This window comes from Epinephelus fuscoguttatus, linkage group LG15 (assembly GCF_011397635.1).
Source record: "Epinephelus fuscoguttatus linkage group LG15, E.fuscoguttatus.final_Chr_v1".
Taxonomy (NCBI): Eukaryota; Metazoa; Chordata; class Actinopteri; order Perciformes; family Serranidae; genus Epinephelus; species Epinephelus fuscoguttatus.
In genome coordinates, this window is record NC_064766.1 from 7,434,363 (window position 1) to 7,452,324 (window position 17,962).

General features: G+C 40.4%; 1 protein-coding gene across 3 annotated transcripts in view; it reads left to right on the top strand.

Moving 5' to 3' along the window:
• The first annotated feature begins 10,017 nt into the window (after positions 1-10,017).
• astn1 (astrotactin 1) overlaps positions 10,018-17,962 on the top strand; it is a 568,467-nt gene continuing 560,522 nt past the window's right edge. For all 3 annotated transcript variants that reach the window (XM_049597470.1, XM_049597472.1, XM_049597473.1), the window contains exon 1: positions 10,018-10,416. In XM_049597470.1, the coding sequence (XP_049453427.1) occupies positions 10,110-10,416 (307 nt within the window). In that variant the 5' untranslated portion in view covers positions 10,018-10,109. The remainder of the gene's footprint in view (positions 10,417-17,962) is intronic.

Consider the following 17,962-nt stretch of genomic DNA (forward strand, 5'->3'; position numbering starts at 1 on the left):
GCGGATCGGCTCTGATAGCACCTGAATCAGCATGTACATCAACCATCCAGCTGTTACAACATGATTGAGCTAGCAAAGCAGTTTTGTGTTGCTGTGTGTGATATTTATTCAGTTTTGGGAAATCACGATGTCTAGAAAGCATCAGTGGCTGCAGCTGACAGGGACAGCTAACGTTAACACTAGCAGCTAAGCTAACATCAGGATTGTCATCCGTTAAAAGCCTCCCGTTGTCGGACACGACATGAAACTACTCCAGTTAGCTCAATCATGTTGTAACTAAGACATCCACTGGAGAAAATATTTTTTTCACAGGCCACTTTGTGAGTTTAGTGAGTTATTACAGACATGGCTAACGGCTAACAGCTAACGGTTAGCCCAGCTAATCTACAATAGCTGCACACAGAGGAAATACTAATGTTTGTTCAGTCATGGTGTTTATAGACTTTACAAACATCAAATTAGTCTAAACGGTGATATAGTGATGTGAAAAATGTGATATATACATATGTATAGCTAAACTCAGCAAGGTAAACAACAAGGCGATTCCCATTTACACAGTGGTAAGGAAGTGTTGCACAAAAAAACGGAAGCTTGCTGCGTTCTGTTTTGCCTCCGTGTTTCCGTGAAAAATAAGGTGGATAGAAGTCTGCAGATTGAACTTAATCTTAGTGAGTGGTGAACAATTTGCCATTTGTAACAGCCAACATCTCTGACAACAGTTTTTATTGTAAAGATTGTAAGAATTGCTTCTGATTATGGTAAAGTACAGTATAAGCACAGATTACTGCAGAGGATTGTGGAGAAATTGGAGTAAGCTTGGACTGTATATGGTTTTAAATCCATAAGTAAGCTTCAGATTTAGCTCTCTGTGATGAAAATAATGTGTAATATTATTATTTACACATCACCAAACGTGGTTGCTAGCGTCCAATCACTGCACCCTCTCACCCACTGAGCTCGCAATACACAAATACACATAAAGTTACACGTACAAGTACACAGGCACATGTAACCAACAATTTCAGGGCAATGCAGTCCTCCAGCAGTGGGTTAAAAGGCTCTACATAATCTCGCCCGCTTTGTCTGAAGTGGCACGTTTATATCAAGCACTGAGCATTTTTTAGAGGCTGTAACTGTAACTGCTGCAGGATGATTTGAACCAGTTATTGGAGCTTCAACAGCATGATGACAAAGGCCTTTTCTAGGCTGTAATCAACTTTGCAGCCCACGCAGAGACTGAGGGGCGAGCAAGCTGAAAAGATGAATCTGTTTGCTCCTGATCACAGAACAAGCCATACAGCGGGCCAAAGCCTTGCTAGTTTGGCAACGGGAAGTGTCTCAAGATTAAACAGTGAGATCTTTCTCTTGATCAGGCCCTCAGTCTGCCCTCCCCGTCGTCGCTGCACCTGCTAGTCACAGCCCCTGATGTATGTGCTCTCTTCTTTCCTTCCCTCTCTTTCTCTCTCTCTCTCAACTTTCACTGACTGTCTTTCTTCTCCCCCTTCTCTCCCCCCATTCCACCCTTTTCACCGCTTTTGATTATCGGCGGCGACCCAGAACTCATGCGAGCGAATCTGTCGGAATTTCATCTCTGCCTCGCTTGCAATCACTTTCGCATGTGCACACTGTCTCACAATCTCTGCGCGCATATATTCATTTTCTGGTCTCTCCGCACACACACACATGCTCAGAAACCTATTTTGTCATTCTCTCTTCAAGTCTTTCCCTCTTCCCTTTAATCATAAACACTGGAACTCTGCATAATCCAGACTAGAGCCAAGCTGCTCACTCATTTTCTCTGTTTATCACTGTATAATATATTGAGGAGACACTTTTCCAATTCCACAGCAAAAGTTGACGTTAAAGTCATTTTCATCGAATTAAGGACGTTTCAGGTGAGTAGTTAAATGCAGCCTAAAAATGAAATTAGTGCTAAATACCTGTAAAGTAATTGGAGAGGGGGAATAAGATATTTAAGGGATCCCTGCAGGGAAAAGCGCTGGAGCTAGCACTGACAGAGAGATCAGAGGTCTCTGTAAGGTGCAGAACAGTGCAGGTGAAGATTCAAGGACACTGCAGAGGGGCGGATGTTTGACGACACCGGGGCTTTAACCTGAGCCCTGTGGTTGAAGGACAGTTTGGCCAAAAAGCAAAGCCACGTTAGAGCCTTTAATAAATAAAGAAATTAAAGGGTAAGGCTGACATTATTCTGTATTTTTCTGACTGTCAACAAATCCCATGGAAAGACCAAAACCAACAATGCGTTACCCCCTCTCTCAATGCTTTCTGACTTTCCTACCCATTATGTGACACCCAGTCCCAACATAGATGGATTACTGTATGGGCAGGGTGGGCATGTGCTCAGGGCCCTGGAGCCAACAGGAGCCCTTGGCCTTAAGAATTATTGTAATCTTTTTTTTTTCTTTAAAGGTATAAAGAGTTTTTGTTTCTCAAATATTGGTGTCAGTGTGATTATGAAATTGTTTGAATGTAGGCCATAGGTCAAATGTCAATTTATCCTTTGCTAAGCCCACCACCTTTGCTTTTCGTAGCAGATAGTACGTCAAGCTATCAGAGCTAGCATGGAGCTACTCCCTGCTGCGCTCCCTGAAGAAATATTATACATTTTGTGACAAAATGAAAAAGTGATTTCAGAAAGAAGCAGACAGAAGGGTCTACAATATGCCTATGAAGGATGTATCCAGGATGTCAAACTCACTCAGTGGACAAAGCAGGTTAGAAAAGACAACGATAGAAGCTAAAGTCTCACCTACAAATCACAGTGTAAAAGTGAATCACCGCATGACCTGGCAATCAAGACAAAAGACAATTAAATTAAAGGGATATTAAACCAGCTTTATGTCATGTACGGTGTGTGGATTCCCCCCTTGAGGCCAGCACCTGAAAGGCAGGCAGGGAGCTACTGGGAAAGCCAAACATTGTTCATCTGCACACACTGCAATGACACATCGCTGGTTGAATAATTTTCCTTGTTCCCCTCCTGTTCCAGTAAAGAGGAGTAGGTCTTTGTTCACTGCTACAATTACTAAAATGTAAAAGCAGCATGTGTATACATTTAATAGGCTTTAACCTTAGTATCTAGCTAACTAGCTAACCCTACACTTTTCAGGTTTTGAGTTTGGTTTTGGAACAGAGGAGAGAAGTCTGTCTCCTTCCATGGTAACTACTCCTTTCTGCCTCCTGACCAAACCCTTCACTCATGTAATTATCACTGCATCCATCTGCCTTTGGAAAATGGCCATTACTCTGTGGACCCTTTAGTCAATCAATATGAGGGTAATGTAAGGTCAAGTTGTATAGAAACAAAAAAGTTGCTTTCATGTTTTCATTTATTGGGGGTGATTTTCAGTCGCTGATTGATACATATTCAGTGCTCCAGTGAGCATTTTGAGCAGCAGGATGGTGCATGTGGGATTAATTTAAGGTAAACTCCAGTGTGTTCATGGTAATAAAGGAACATGTCACCCAGTGCAACGAAGAAGATGTATCAGGCTTTGAATACAGGGGCCATTTTTGATGTGGGATCAAACCATTGTTATTTTTTGTCTTTTCATGGGATTTGTTGTCATGAAGAAAAATATAGAATACCGTCAGCCCTATCCTCCAAACTGTAAAGAGAAGTATCATTTTTCAGTTGATGCTGACACTGTGTGTAAAAATCTCCCAAATGATCATTTAAAAGTTCCTCTGGGGCCTTGAGGCACTGTACCAGAAAAGTTTCATTCTGTCCTTATCTTTGCTGTCACTTATTTCTTCTGGACTGTCCAACAGCAGAGAGGCCTTAAAGTACAAAAGGGCAAACACATCCGGAAGCAGAAACTTTATGAGTACACTTGATCTTATTTGAATACTGATGAATTTCCCTTCACCAGTGTCTTTACGAACCACCAGTCCACCATAAATAATGAATGTGTGATAGTCTGGGCACTGTTTGCTCCACTTATTCTCTTCAATCACTGCTAACTTTTTAATACTTTGCTGTGGGTGACTGGGGCCAATCCACTTGCTTGCTCTTTTTTTTTTTTAGCTCAGATCCTAAACATTGCCCTATTTTGGACAAAAAAACTGGTACTGATGAGAACAGAAAAACAGATAAATTGTGGTTAATGGGAGACCACAGAGCTGCTTAAATATTAAATGGAGGGACAGTGGTGACACAGAAAACACAATCTTCTTTTCCTACAGCTTTGGCATCCAAATCCAAATGGCAATTGTCTGGTCAACAAAATAGTCAAGGGATTTAGAGTCTAAAAGCTCTCTGCAAATTTTATCCCAGAGCAATTTCAATGGAATTCTACTCTGTATTTGTTTGTTGTCCATTTTGTTGTTGTCATTCAAGTTGTCCACAAATAAGCCAAGAAAACATGCAACAATAGTTTCATTTTTGCCATTTGGAAAATGCAGCTCTTAAAGCTACACGAGTAAGTTTAAAGGAAAGAAGATTCCCTTCTCCACATAGTGTCTTCACCTTTTTAAAGCCCCCTTCCAGACATATTTAAAAGTGTATTTATATTAATACTAATATTTTGTTTAACACGGTCTTCCCCAAAAAATCTGAGAAGGGGCTCAAAGCACATCAACTCTTTCTCCTTCACTGAGAAATTCTGGATCTTGGCTCCACCCTGCCCACCACTGCTTCATGTGGCAGGTTTCACGTTCTGCAGTGCTATGCACATGGGTAGTTTTCCTTTTAGGCTTTTTCCTTCTGAAATCTAGTCATTATAAATCAAACCACATTTTTTTTCTTAACCCTAACCAAGAAATCCCTTTCTGATAGAAAGCCCTCAAGAAAAAACTTCTCCCAAATGCCAGAGCTGCTCAAGCTAGGTTGTCTAGTGAAAAAGCAGTACGCATCAACATGGATAGCATTAGAGTTAGAGGAAGCATCTCTGTACTGACAGTTTCACGTGTCTTTGCCGTGTTGTGTCAAAGTCTGTTCCCCCATCGATATTTGTTTTTCCTGTTTTAGACAGCAACTTTCTTTTGTATTAGTGACGCACATAATCTATGTTTGAGTCTCAGATCTTAGGGTGGCGCACAGACATTGGCCCCTTCAGTAGAGGAATGTAAAAGCACCTTTCTAGTAACAAACTTTGCACCTATACAAGTCAGTATACAGTCAAGGTCAGACATATTATGGCAGTGGTTGTCAGCTGGTGGTTCGAGGTCCAAAAGTGGGTTCAGATTTATTCTGGATAGACCGCAAGTGACTTGTGAATGTGTCAAGTTTATAAAAAACACACTAGTACAATGTACAGTACAGTGAATTTCTAGTACAGAGATTTATTTTGAAGTGTTGTTTCCTGCTGTAGAGTGAGTGACTATAGCAGTAGTAACATACAGCTACTCGACAGAGCCAGCAAACTAGCACGATGACATGGGCAAAACAAGTATGATGCTAAATACATTAAACTCTGTGGACCTTAAACTAATGACCAAGGAGAAATCTGGACCTCGTGGCTGTACGTGTTTGGAACCACTGTTTTAGGGGACATAAATGTAAGATCAACACATTTTTGAGTGTAGGGGGACTTTGAGCTTATATTAATAATAATGATTTAAATAATAATATTTTTTCTTATGTCAAAGTTGTGTTTTCAGCTTGTTCTGCTGCTTCAAAGTAGCAAAAATGGCAAAGTAGCTCTAAGAATGGCCATGCTGGGTGGTTAGCGCACCGCTTGGGTCCATACTGAAATATATGGATACAATGTCTTTTGTAATCTTCCATGACAAAGAGAAGAAAATGTTAGTCTGTTCCGAAATGCACAGCAGCAATGATGATGCTCACAGCAGAGTGGAATTTAAAGTAACCACATTGTATAATTTCATAACTCAGGTAGCTGCGGCACCAAATGCAAGATGCTGTCAGAGAGTGGGAGCAGTGGGAGGCATCTCGAGTGGTAAGAGGCAAGAGAGCTAATGTGGCTTTCCATTTTGCCTCATCATGTGGATTTTTGCATTGGATTCAGTGTGTAGGATTTTTGTGCTTCAAAATCTGTATCAGATGACACTTGGTGTTGTCATCAAAATATGAATATTCAAATGAGCATTTTAATGTAAAAGTCTCATTTTGCCAAACAAACTGTAGATTTTTTTTCCTCTTGACTTTGTGAATTAGTTAATAGATGGGGTTTTTTTTTGAAAAATGTTGACCACATAATTCATTTCCATATCTGCAAACTACTGGAGACCATTTTCCCATCACAGAATTAATGAGTAGCATTTACAGCTCAAAAGCTGCATGGAACAGTAGATTAGAGACATGAAGATAACACATTTCCATATATGACATCATATGAACACTGCATAATTTCAGCTGTGGGTGTTACTGCTCAGCATTTAATTGCTCAAACCAATCAGAACATAGATCCTAGCAGGGACACTGGGATTCATTAGGTTGGGCAGTAAACAATGTCTGAAGCTCAGCTTTATATCCAGCAATATCTCTGTGTGAGTTAACTTCATCCATAGCAATCACATTCAGCTTTTTTTCAATACAGTCTAGATGAATGCATGTTCCATTCAGCCACCATCAATCCTGACTACAAATGCATCTGACAGTGCTGATGCATGACACCTTACTTAAATCATTATTAAAACCAAGAGGCATGAGTGGAACTAATGGAAAGAAAGCTCTGCATACTGGGTTCTCTCACACTGCAGTGTTCATTGTAGTTTAGTGCAGTGTAATGTATGCTCTGTCTCTGTTCATTTACATCAATTATTTCTGAAAAAGAAGGTATCAACAGAGTCAGTCCTACCATGTCTTGTTCACAGTCCTTTGTTGGATGATCAGCTGCTACAACTGCTACTGCTACATTCTACACCATCTTCTATTCTGGAGAAGGGCCAGTTATTTCTCTGAACTCAAAAGACTCATCTGAGGTGCATGGCTAAGGTTTAATCTGTGACAAAACTTTCTAAGTGCAGAGTCTAAAATATAGATTAACTTCCTAATTGACCTTTATTTAAACATATTTTATTTCAAGAGTCCTTGCCAAAGTGGCAGTGCAATTATGTTCCAAGAACCAAGACCAGCAGCAGAGTGAGAAAATTTAGAAAAAAACTTGAAATAATTTAACCTCATTTAAAACTAAAAGTAATTCAAAACTTTTTTTTCATTTTCACAGGTTGTAAGGCCAAACAGCTGCACTCAACATCTCCCTGACTCTCCTATTAGCTTTGTTGCTCTTGTTAGGACAGGACAAATTACACTTACACTAATACACTATTATCCAAATCAGAATCAGCTTTATTGGCCCAGTATGTGGACACATATAAGGAATCAGACACAGGTTTTTTTTTTCATTGCTCTAAATGTACTCACACAAAACTGACTGGATGAGTATGTACAGTATGTGCATGTATACATGTCTATATACTTTATACAGTGTGCAGGATTTATAGTGACAGTGACAGTGCACGATAATTACATGTTAAAATACAATGCAGTTTAAAATGCAATGCAAAAAAACTAGACTATAATAGGAGAAGGTGGATGTTTGGTTTTGCAATGACTCCTCATTAATATTACAGAGTAAGGTAACCTCATTTATTTAGTATAGCCCCGCCCTCCCTCAAACATGAGAGGAAGTCTTATGAGCCAGAGCAACCAAACACACCTGTGTGTGTGTGTGTGTGTGTGTGTGTGTGTTCTTGAACTTGCTACATTGTAAGGACCAAAACATAGCACCAACAAAGGGAGGACATTTTTGGACAGTAAGGACATTTTTGCCAGTCCTCCTTCTTCAAAAGCCTAAGGGTTGCGACTTGGTCTTAACATTCAGGTTAGAATGGGATTTAGGTTAGGGTTAGGATAAGCTTTGGGGTTGGGCATTTAGTTGTAAAGTTATGGTTAGGGGTGGATAGAAATGCATTATGTCAGTGAGGTATATATATATATATATATATATATACACTGTGTGTGTGTGTGTGTGTGTGTGTGTGTGTGTATGTGCATTAAAGTTTGTCAGTGTTAGAACATTGTTATATGTCTTCCTTAAAACAGATTAGCAGAACTACACAGAAGAACATATGACTAATGAAGGTGGAGAATTAGCTCAAATACATTTGCTGAATTTTAATTGGCTAAATCAGGGGTCTTCAGTGTTTTTCAGGCAAAGGACCCCTTAGCTGAAAGAGAGACAGAGCAGGGAATCCCTACTAAAATGACCTACAATAACATGTAAGGCATCCTAAAGATGGTAAATATGATACTGAGCTACTGAAATAATGATTATTGGCAGATCCATATATTTATGTATCCTGTTTTTTTCTAGGTGGACGATTTTTCATAGTGTCTTGCTCTAAAAGCTACAAAACAATCCACTGTACCTCACAAGTCTCTCCTTTCACCTGAAATAATAATACAGCTACTTGACCAATATGTTTCAGTAATACATAACTGTTAGCTAATGACAGTAGTTCGCCTTGCTGTTATGGACAGGTGCCGCACAGGGATCAACCATTTGCTAGCCAACATGATTGCGCAAGGATTTACGGGTAACAGTTAGCCTATCATCTATGTTGTGTACCGTAAATTAAATGTTTTTTGTTTGTTTTCTACTAATAATCGATTTATCTTTACCAACAATATGTTGGATTCAACGTAATGTGTATTTTCAGATATATTTTAATTTTTGAAAAAACAGAAGAAAACATAAATCAAAACTTAAATTATCAAACAATAATTTGGCAGCCCCCTGCCGTAACTCTGAGGACCCTGTAGGGTTCACAGGCCCCCTGTTGAAGACCTAGGAGCTAAATTAAAATGTTTATCTGATCAGTTTAATAATTGTTTGTTGAAATAAACTGCCCTTTTTAAGTAACTTCATATAATTAATTTAGTTCACATTTAAAATTAGCCATATTATAAACTCTACAGCTAGCTGTAATAGCCTTATAACAGTTTTTGTGTTAAATCATACATTTGAGTGTTTCAGTTCATGACCAGCTTGTTTAATTTGTGTTGTTTTATTTGTGTTCCATAAAGTTATTGAACTGTAGTGAGGTATGTTATTTTTTGTTGTTATTCAGATCATCTGCTCGGTCAGTGATAGTGAAAACAGGCATGCATCATTAGGTGCTCTAATGACTGAGTGACTGGGCACTGTGGAAGGAAGGGTGAAACTGCTGTACTGCAAATGACGTTGAGTTAAAGTAACTGCAATTTCGTGTGTGTGCATGTGGGCACACAGAAAAACTGTGATTGTCAACAATAACATATGAATGTCAAATTAACATTGTGTTTTCTTTTTAAGCTTGGTATTGGTCAACCTGTGCTTACCTACGCAGATGATAGCTTTAATTTACAATGAGTAAAAGGCCATTGAATGGATAATGGGCTATGTGAAGCTATGGGATATTACTTGTTTTCAATGACGTTTGTTGAACATCGGGATTGAGTTTAAGCCTCTGTCTCATTAACTTCAGAACAAATAAACTCCATCTTTATCTGCATTGCATACATTTCTTTTATTAGCATCCCTTTTAAAGTTTTCCAGTGCAAATTTAAAATCATCCGGCCTGTCTCCCTGCTTTGGTGGCGCTACATTCTGTGAATTTTACATTCAGCTTGTACATCTACACCATCAATTAGGCAATTATGCATGCACCCAGTCAAGTGTCCACCCAATCACAGGGGTCAGGCAAACTACTGAAGATGCTGGTGTCGCTTGGAGATGATATGCAAATGTGTACGAGGGGGCATTTGTACAATTAAATTAGAAATTGTGATGCTTTTGGTGATGGGACCCCAAGGGCATTCTGGGTGCATGTCCTGTTGGCAATCTATGCCCAGCCATTACAGAGCCATTTGGACAGTTTATCGATCAATTACAGTAAAAGGGTCAACAGCATTAAAACGCACGACAACCACACACAGTCAATGTTCAGTGTTGTATCTACAAACCCCTCGTGACTGATCATATGTGAGACACAAGGAGCGTTTGTTTTCACCACGGTGGGAGCCCGCTGGTGTATCCCCCCCCCCCTCACTCACTCCGCTGCTCTCTCATCCGCCGGGCTGAGACACCGAAGCAGCCTGCGAGAGAAACAGCGAGGAGGAGAGAGGAAACGGAGCGACGGAGATGGCGAGCATCAACATGGGGCCGAGACCGCTGCTGCTTCTGGGGCTCGCGTGGCTCCTTCTGGCCGTCTTAGCGCCTAATGTCCGGTGTCTAAACGGCGACGAGGACCAGAGCCAGGACACCGAGTGCAAGATGAAGAGCGTCACCGTGTCGGCGCTGCCGTTTTTGAGGGAAAACGACCTGAGCATCATGCACAGTCCGTCGGCCTCCGAGCCCAAGCTGCTGTTCTCCGTTAGAAACGATTTTCCCGGAGACGTAGTGGTGGTGGACGACCTGGAGAACACCGAGCTCCCGTTTTTCGTCTTAGGTGAGTCTGTGAAACACCGACGGTCTCCGCGGTTCATTAGCTGCTAATTGAGCGGATTAAAACCCCCTCACTCTTTATTATTACACCGGAACATCTGTCTACTAGCTTAGGCCTGGCTCCATACCATGTTTTCACTGCTTTGAAAAACACTATACTATATATATAAGACAACCACAGTGACTAACTAGCACAGTTAGCTGCGTTTATTTGTCATAATCAGTCCGCCAATGCTTGATAATTGATTTAGCGCCTGTTATTGATAACATTGGCGGGCTAAACTAACACTTAGCACTTATAATTGCAATAATAGGCCGCATAGCATCCTCATGCTAACAACAGTGTAGTTTTTCCTCAGTTTCACTCATGTCCAGCATTAATAGGCTACATGTGTAAAAGCAGCGTCGCCTTCATGCTTTGTATATTCTCCCTAATGTTAGCTTACACACGTGGCGCCGTTAGCTACATGCGTAGGGAACTACTTGATAGTTTTCAGACTAGCAAGTATGCCGCCAAACTACTCTCACTTTACTACAACTTTTACCCTCATCTCTTTCTGCTGTTATGTGGTCGCTTTGTGCTCTCAGGGTCATGTATGTTCTGCAGCTGATAAAAAGGCGACAGTTCACGCTCTCGTGTTGGGTTTTTGGGCTTTAGAAAGCCAACACTGGTAAAGTTTAGAGCAAAACCAAGTCCACACTGACTGGACATCTTGCTATACGTGGATAACAGAGAGTTTGGCAGAGAGCAGTAAAAGTTTGCATTGTGGAAGTTAGCTGGCTGCTGTCCATGGTGCTGATCTGCCTCTGCTGCTGCTGCTGCTGCCATGAGCATGTCCCTCTGCTACTGGGAGCACTGAAGCTCACTGCGTGGCTCTGTGTGCTTTTCAGTTTAACATTTATACACCAAGTTTTGCCAGCTTTGTGTTTTGGATGTTTATGTGAAGGTTTAGTGTTGTTACTGATGGCTCTGGGCCTGATTGTACAACTATGTATTGTTCTACCAGCCCAAGTCGGCAATCAACAGGGTAGAAGTAAAAAGCATGGCGAGTATGTGAACGTGTGTGTTTTGGCTGTTAGATCTACAGAGCTGTTTCATCTCTTTGTTGTCACTTTTCAGAGCAGTTGCTGTTTGAATTGTCTTGTCATACATGCATTTCCATGGATACTTTATTTTCCTGCCTGCAGTGCCTTTATATTTGTGTCAGATGTGTATATGCAGTTTTCACCTCGTGGCTGAGGAGAGAGGCTGCAGTTTGTCACTTACTGTATACTCAACCCTACACATAAGCATTATTTCAAGGTAGTCAGTTGCTTGTAATCAGGAGCATAGATGGCACACATGCTCTGCAGACTTTCTCATGAATAACATATCATATCGCTGTTTAATCTGTGTGGAATTTTTGAGTTTTCTCAAGTATATTGGGGGACATTTTTTATTATCTTTGTCAGCACACAGTTAGAGGCTGACAGGAAATGAGAAGAGAGAGAGATAGGGGGATGATGTGGAAATAAAAGGTCTCTGGCTGGATTTGAGCTGATTACATGTCCAGCATCTTAATCCCCAAGACCACCAGGACAACCATGGACATATGACTTTTCAGCAGGCATAGTCATATGTCATGGACATATGACTTTTCAGCAGGCATACAGTATTAGGAATTTAATACTTTAATTCTTACAGTATTCAGGATTCAGAAGAGATAATTTCTAACTGGCTTAGCTTAAAATCAGCCACATTTAGGGTTTTATCCAACCTCACCAGCTACAACAACACATGACGCAAACTACAGCATTACTTCTGGATATAATTCCAAATGAACATTCAGCACGGAACCGATGGTGGATCATCAGAGCAGCTAGTTATGGATGACAATTCATCAACCCATGTAAAGCCTTAATGTACAGAAAACTGAAAATTATTTTAAAGCATGACTTACCCTTGTGGGACACAAATTGGACTGGTACTGCAGGTTTTTAGCATCCAATCTGATGCCTGAGTTTGTACCAAAAGGAAACTATTTTATGGATAACCTAGTTTTGTTTTCACCCATTATTTTTAATTAGCGAAATATGCTAACTGCTCAATACATAGACACACAACAACAAACAAGTGATTTAATTAACATAAAGTAATGATAGCTGATATGAGCTGCTACCTGCTACCTGTTTGTCACTTTAACTGGCAAAAGTGATGGTGACTGGTCCTTTGGGCCGCACTCAGTGTCTGAACTCACTAATGCTCCCAAAAATGTTCACACTTCAATTTTCACTCTGATATGCAGTGAAATGCTCACAAATGCTCAACTTTTGGGCTGTTTACACATAGATAAAATGTAAAACCAAAAGGACAAAACAAATCATATGAAAAACAGACATTTTGCCACGGTTAATCCTTCAAACCAGAAGAGTGCTGCTGCACCGTCACTAACAGAAAAGCCTACAAGAAAGCCTTCCTTTGCATGTCACTGTTTATGCAAGCTTGTTTATTATTCGGATACTTTTGCAATATAGTGTTATAGAATTTTTTGGTGGCATGCTGTGTCAAATGTACATTCATGATGACAGTATTAGCTCAAGGATGTTCGGCTCCTGGTCCTGTTGCTTTCTGAAAATGTGATACCTTGAAAAGTATAGTTGAATAGCACTGCTGTGTTGTAAAGGAGAGCAGCACTACAGCACGAGCAGGCTGAGGACAAAACTCCTATGGTACAGTGATAAAAGGATCAGTCTGATTTCCAGAAATGCCTGAATCAGTGTGATACTGAACCCAAGCTACTTGGGACATCTCTAATTATTTTCATTTTAAGTTTGTCAGTTCATGTAGTCGTTGTTTAGACTGAAAAATATCAGAAAATAGTAACAAATTGTTTCACAATATCTTAGATTCCAAGATGAGGTCTTCTGATTGCTTATTTAATGTGACCAAAAGTCTAAAACTCAGAGATATGCAGTTGCCAATGTAAAGCCAATGTAAAACAAAGAAAAGAAGCAAATCTCCCATTTTAGATGCGGTAACGAGCAAAGTGTTGGCCTTTCTGTTTGACAAATGACTTAACTGAAACTTTTGATACTTGACGCTAAAGACACATTTAGTTTGGTACTTCAGAAGTATTGAGGTTCCATACCCAGCTCTAGACAGGAGAAACTGTCAGACTTCAAAGCAAGAAAAGAGAAAGTCCTGGCAGAATTTGACATCAGTGTTTCTCTTTTACTGGGAGGAAGAAGAATCACTTATTATGTGTCTTGCAAACATGAGTTACTTTTCCTGCCACTGTCACAACAGATACATTCCATTGCAATCGTCAGTACTTTAGAAAGCACTGCAGTATGTATAAAATAATCCCAGTCCCTATTTTAATTAACATACATATGGATTTTGGGAATAGTCCTATGATGGCCCCTAATGATGTTTGCAGTATTATCAAGTGTTTACGCCATGGTGCCGTGGTGACTCTTTGAATAGTTTGAATAGTTCATTTAACGGCCTAATTTAGACAACAGTTAATTCATTATGGGGTGGAGGGAAATAAGCTAAGGCAAATGCACAGCACAACAGATCTCTCAGGACTGGTGTTGCATATTAATGAGTCTGAATTTGTAGCTGACATTTCCTTACGTAGCGTTCTACTCTGGGATGGAAAACTTTTAATGAAATTTCACACTGGGGAGCCCAACACAATTTCGCATTCGTAGCGTGCAAATAGCATCACTGCTATTCAACTATAAACGCTGGAGCAGCTGCACCTTTTTTTATTTATTTGTTTATTTTTCTTTTGTTTGTTGCTTGATTTTCTTTGCTGTCTGACAAAACCTCTGTTGTGAAATAAAGGGGTGCCAGCTCTGAATTACAAACCAGAACTTTCACTTATTGTATATACCGTATGTCCTCTCAGAAAATCAATTTACGTTAACATTGTGCTGCTGTATTGATAACAAGCAGTAATTACATTTAAACCAGTGTTCCAGCAGCACTGTGATAAGATGCCTGCTGAATGCTGTTTGTGTAAGCACAAAACTCTTCCTAGCTGGTGTTAAGGATCCAGTTGTTGTCGTTGTCTCACACTGTCTCTCTCCGTGGCTGTTTGAGTCTGCCATAGCCTCGTTATGATTAATGTCGTACGTGGTTCCTCTCAGCATATTTCTGTTTCTTCACCAGTATACCTGGTGTGTGGGACATCATGCCACTTGCTGGCATCTGCGTATCTGAGCATTAACACATATTGTAGGCCAACTCAGCAGCAATAATGTAGCAAATATAACAGCAGCACAGCTTTCTTTTAAGTAACACAGATGATCTGATTAGGTTTGGGAGCACTTTACTGTATCTGGTTGCAGCTTCATGAGGTAAATTGGCAAGACATTACTTAGGTTTAAGGGCCTTACTGGATACAGCACAGATCTGTATTTTGTCAAAGTTGTTGCCAAGTGTCTGACAGTTTAAGATACGTGATGTTGAACTGAATTGATATTTCACCCAAAATTGGTCATTTTAGAAGTTAATACCTACCCTGTTCAGTGGGGGTGCAATGGTGCATGTATGTATCCAGAACTGTTTGGTACAGGTCATTCAAAGTTGTCCCTGACTTGTTTTAGTTTGGTATGCCCCTTGAACAAAGTAATTACTATACAGTCCTGTGGTTGTTATCCAATCTAATGTCATTTTACTTCTCTTGGCTTGAAAGTGAAAAATTCAGGAATGCTTTGGCTGTGTGTCCAATGAATAGGCTGTACAAAATAATGGACGTAGCTACTGTGATGTCACCCACTGGTTTGTGGACTCCCACTTCAAAACCTCGAGTGTGGCATTTTGCCCGTCACGATCTTGGTTATTTGGAGCCAGAAGTGACCATATTTCAATGAGAGAATTTACAACCCGTACTCTTGTCATGAATGTTGAAATGAACTACAGAGACAAAAACTGTTTTTTGTTCTAGGCTTTAAACATGTTCGTTTCTGCTGTGAAGTAGGGGTGTGTGATACGGACAAAAAATAATATCTCGATATTTTGGGGTATTTTGAAGATAACGATAATTAGATGCTATTCTTTTAAGTGTTTTTAACAGCCTGAGTTATAGCTCATTAATTGTTTCTCATGGATGATATTAATGAAAAAATGTTCTTAACATTTCTTGCTGCTTTTTTACCTGCTCTCTCTGTTTGACTCTGGTGACGGCCTTTTGTAGCGTCAATTCCGGGTCCATTTGCAACTGTTCAGATAGGCGTTTGTCCCGCAGACTCACCATAAGCCTGTCCCTCACCATCTCATCATGTGGAGCCCCGTAACCGCAGTGCTCCGCCAGGCAGTGCAGCGCCGTAATTAAACTGTCGGCTGTCTCGCTCGTTTCTTGATGCGCTGATTAAACTTTACTCTCTCAAAGATCACATTCCTTCGATTCTCTTCTGCTTGCGTCTCCAATCCAGAAGCAATGCGGAATCTGTCGAAGCGTTTAATCCATTTAGGCCAGTCTTCAGCCTTGAAGGTGAACTTTTCCGGCGGTGCCATGTTGCCGCTTCATTCAGCTAACTGTGGCTAGGCTAGGTAGCTCCATAGACGGTCTTCTGGTACTGCGAACTTTAGCCTGACAGGCTGGGACCTATCACTACAGTTGACCCACGTCTTCCGAAGGTAATGTTTGTTTAGCAGCAGGCTAACCTGCCAGGAAGGTCCCAGTGAGAGATCATGTGACCACCTAGGTGTACTGCGGCGTGCTGCTGCACGCAAGTTACGTAACTCTTGTTCGGTGAATGTGTGAGGGTTCAACCTGGTTTCAATGTGTGTTTTCAGTTGTTTTAGTGAAGTAATTTGCATACTCGATAACGTAAATTTGCACATCGTTAAAACAACAATGACGATATTATCGTTAACGATATATATCGCCCACCCCTACTGTGAAGTTGGGCATTTTAACACAGGGGTCTATGGGGATTGACTCACTTCTGGAGCCAGCCTCAAGTGGCCAGTAGAGGAACTGTAGTTTTGGCATGTCTGCATTGGCTTCATTTTTTAGCTTCAGAGGTTGCAACTTTGTCCAGCGATGACTGCTAGCTAAACCATGCAGTTTAGACAATGCAAGGTGCTCCCATTTCATTGAGATCCCCCTATTTGGGATCATAATGGTCCTTCCTTCCTTCTGGTTGGTTTGCCCTAACCAATCAATAGCGATTAACGTATCTGCCCTTTCAGTGTGATTTTTATCCAACGCAGAAGCTGTGGTAATAGTTGCTAGAAGCACTACTTGTCTTTCACAATGATTTCAGGAATTAATTGATTTATGGGAAAATTATATTTCCTGACAACGTGGGTCCAGTCTTTTGAATCCACCCTCACAGCTGAGTTCCAGTTCACTGATTTGTTTGGCGTCATGACATGAAACCTCAGGTAAGATAAAAAACAACCAATCGGGATCAATTAGCCAGTCAGAGGGGGAATAATGGGACTGTCAAGGTGTTGTCAAGCCTTGTCAAGCAGTCCGCCAGAACAAATAAGGAGTAATAACAACAATGGCAAGTGCTGTAGACAAAGTAAATGCTGCTATCGGTGCTATTCCAAATCACCATGTCTCCTCAATATCGCTTTACATTGTAGTTTGTTTCTACTTTGCTGTGCTCCACTCTTTAGGTGTGGACTTAAAATGACTTTAGATTCAGGCAGATACCTTGGTCTCTAGTGATTGCTTTGGGGAAATTGAACCCCGCTCCCCCACAGATATCAGTTGGAGTGGACGAAATGTCAGACAGAAGATAGAAACAAAGTGTAACAGAATTATATCAGATAGAATTGTAAGTTGACAGTTCTGTCTGGCAAGGCATTTCCTCGACTTAGTCATATATTCATAATTGTGGCCCCTTTCACTATGATTTGTGCTAACTTTGCATTATTGCATTAGCCACCTCTGTTGTAGAGATTCAGGAAAACACTCTAGAATGTGATAAGGAGAAAATTTTACAAATAAACTTTCAAAAACTTATGTCTGATTTTTCTTGACTGAAAGTAAATACAGAAATCGGTCCCCTGAATTTGCGATTGTAGCTAACTGCATGGGGATTTATTGGGCCAGCTTGATGGCTAACCAAACTATCTGGTGTTTATGTGTCAGGCTGTGGACTGCTGTCAGTTAAGCATAATGTTCTCCTTGAAGATGTAGTTGAAGATTTCTCTATGTTATCGTGCTTCGAGGAATGGAAAAGCTTTGTGTCTGATAGAGCAATGCAAAAAAGTCTTCTCTCAATGGACTGTTTATTGCTCCTGATACTCTCCAACAGTCTGTCAGACTGTCAGTCGGTAAAAACATAGACATTAACCATAATATGCTCAGAGTGCCTCATCCCTGCTATTTCGCAGTTATGTTGGAGCAGCACTTACATATTGTCAAGCCGTCATTGTTAATTGTGAGGTGGCAAAAGGTATCAAAACATCCACAGAAGGTTGTAAAAACAGCTGCAGTGTTATTCACTTCATCATCCAACCATATGCTTACAATACATTGGCTTTTACATTGACATAATTTTATGTTTTTCACATTTACTTTACTGATTTCTTTTAAAGT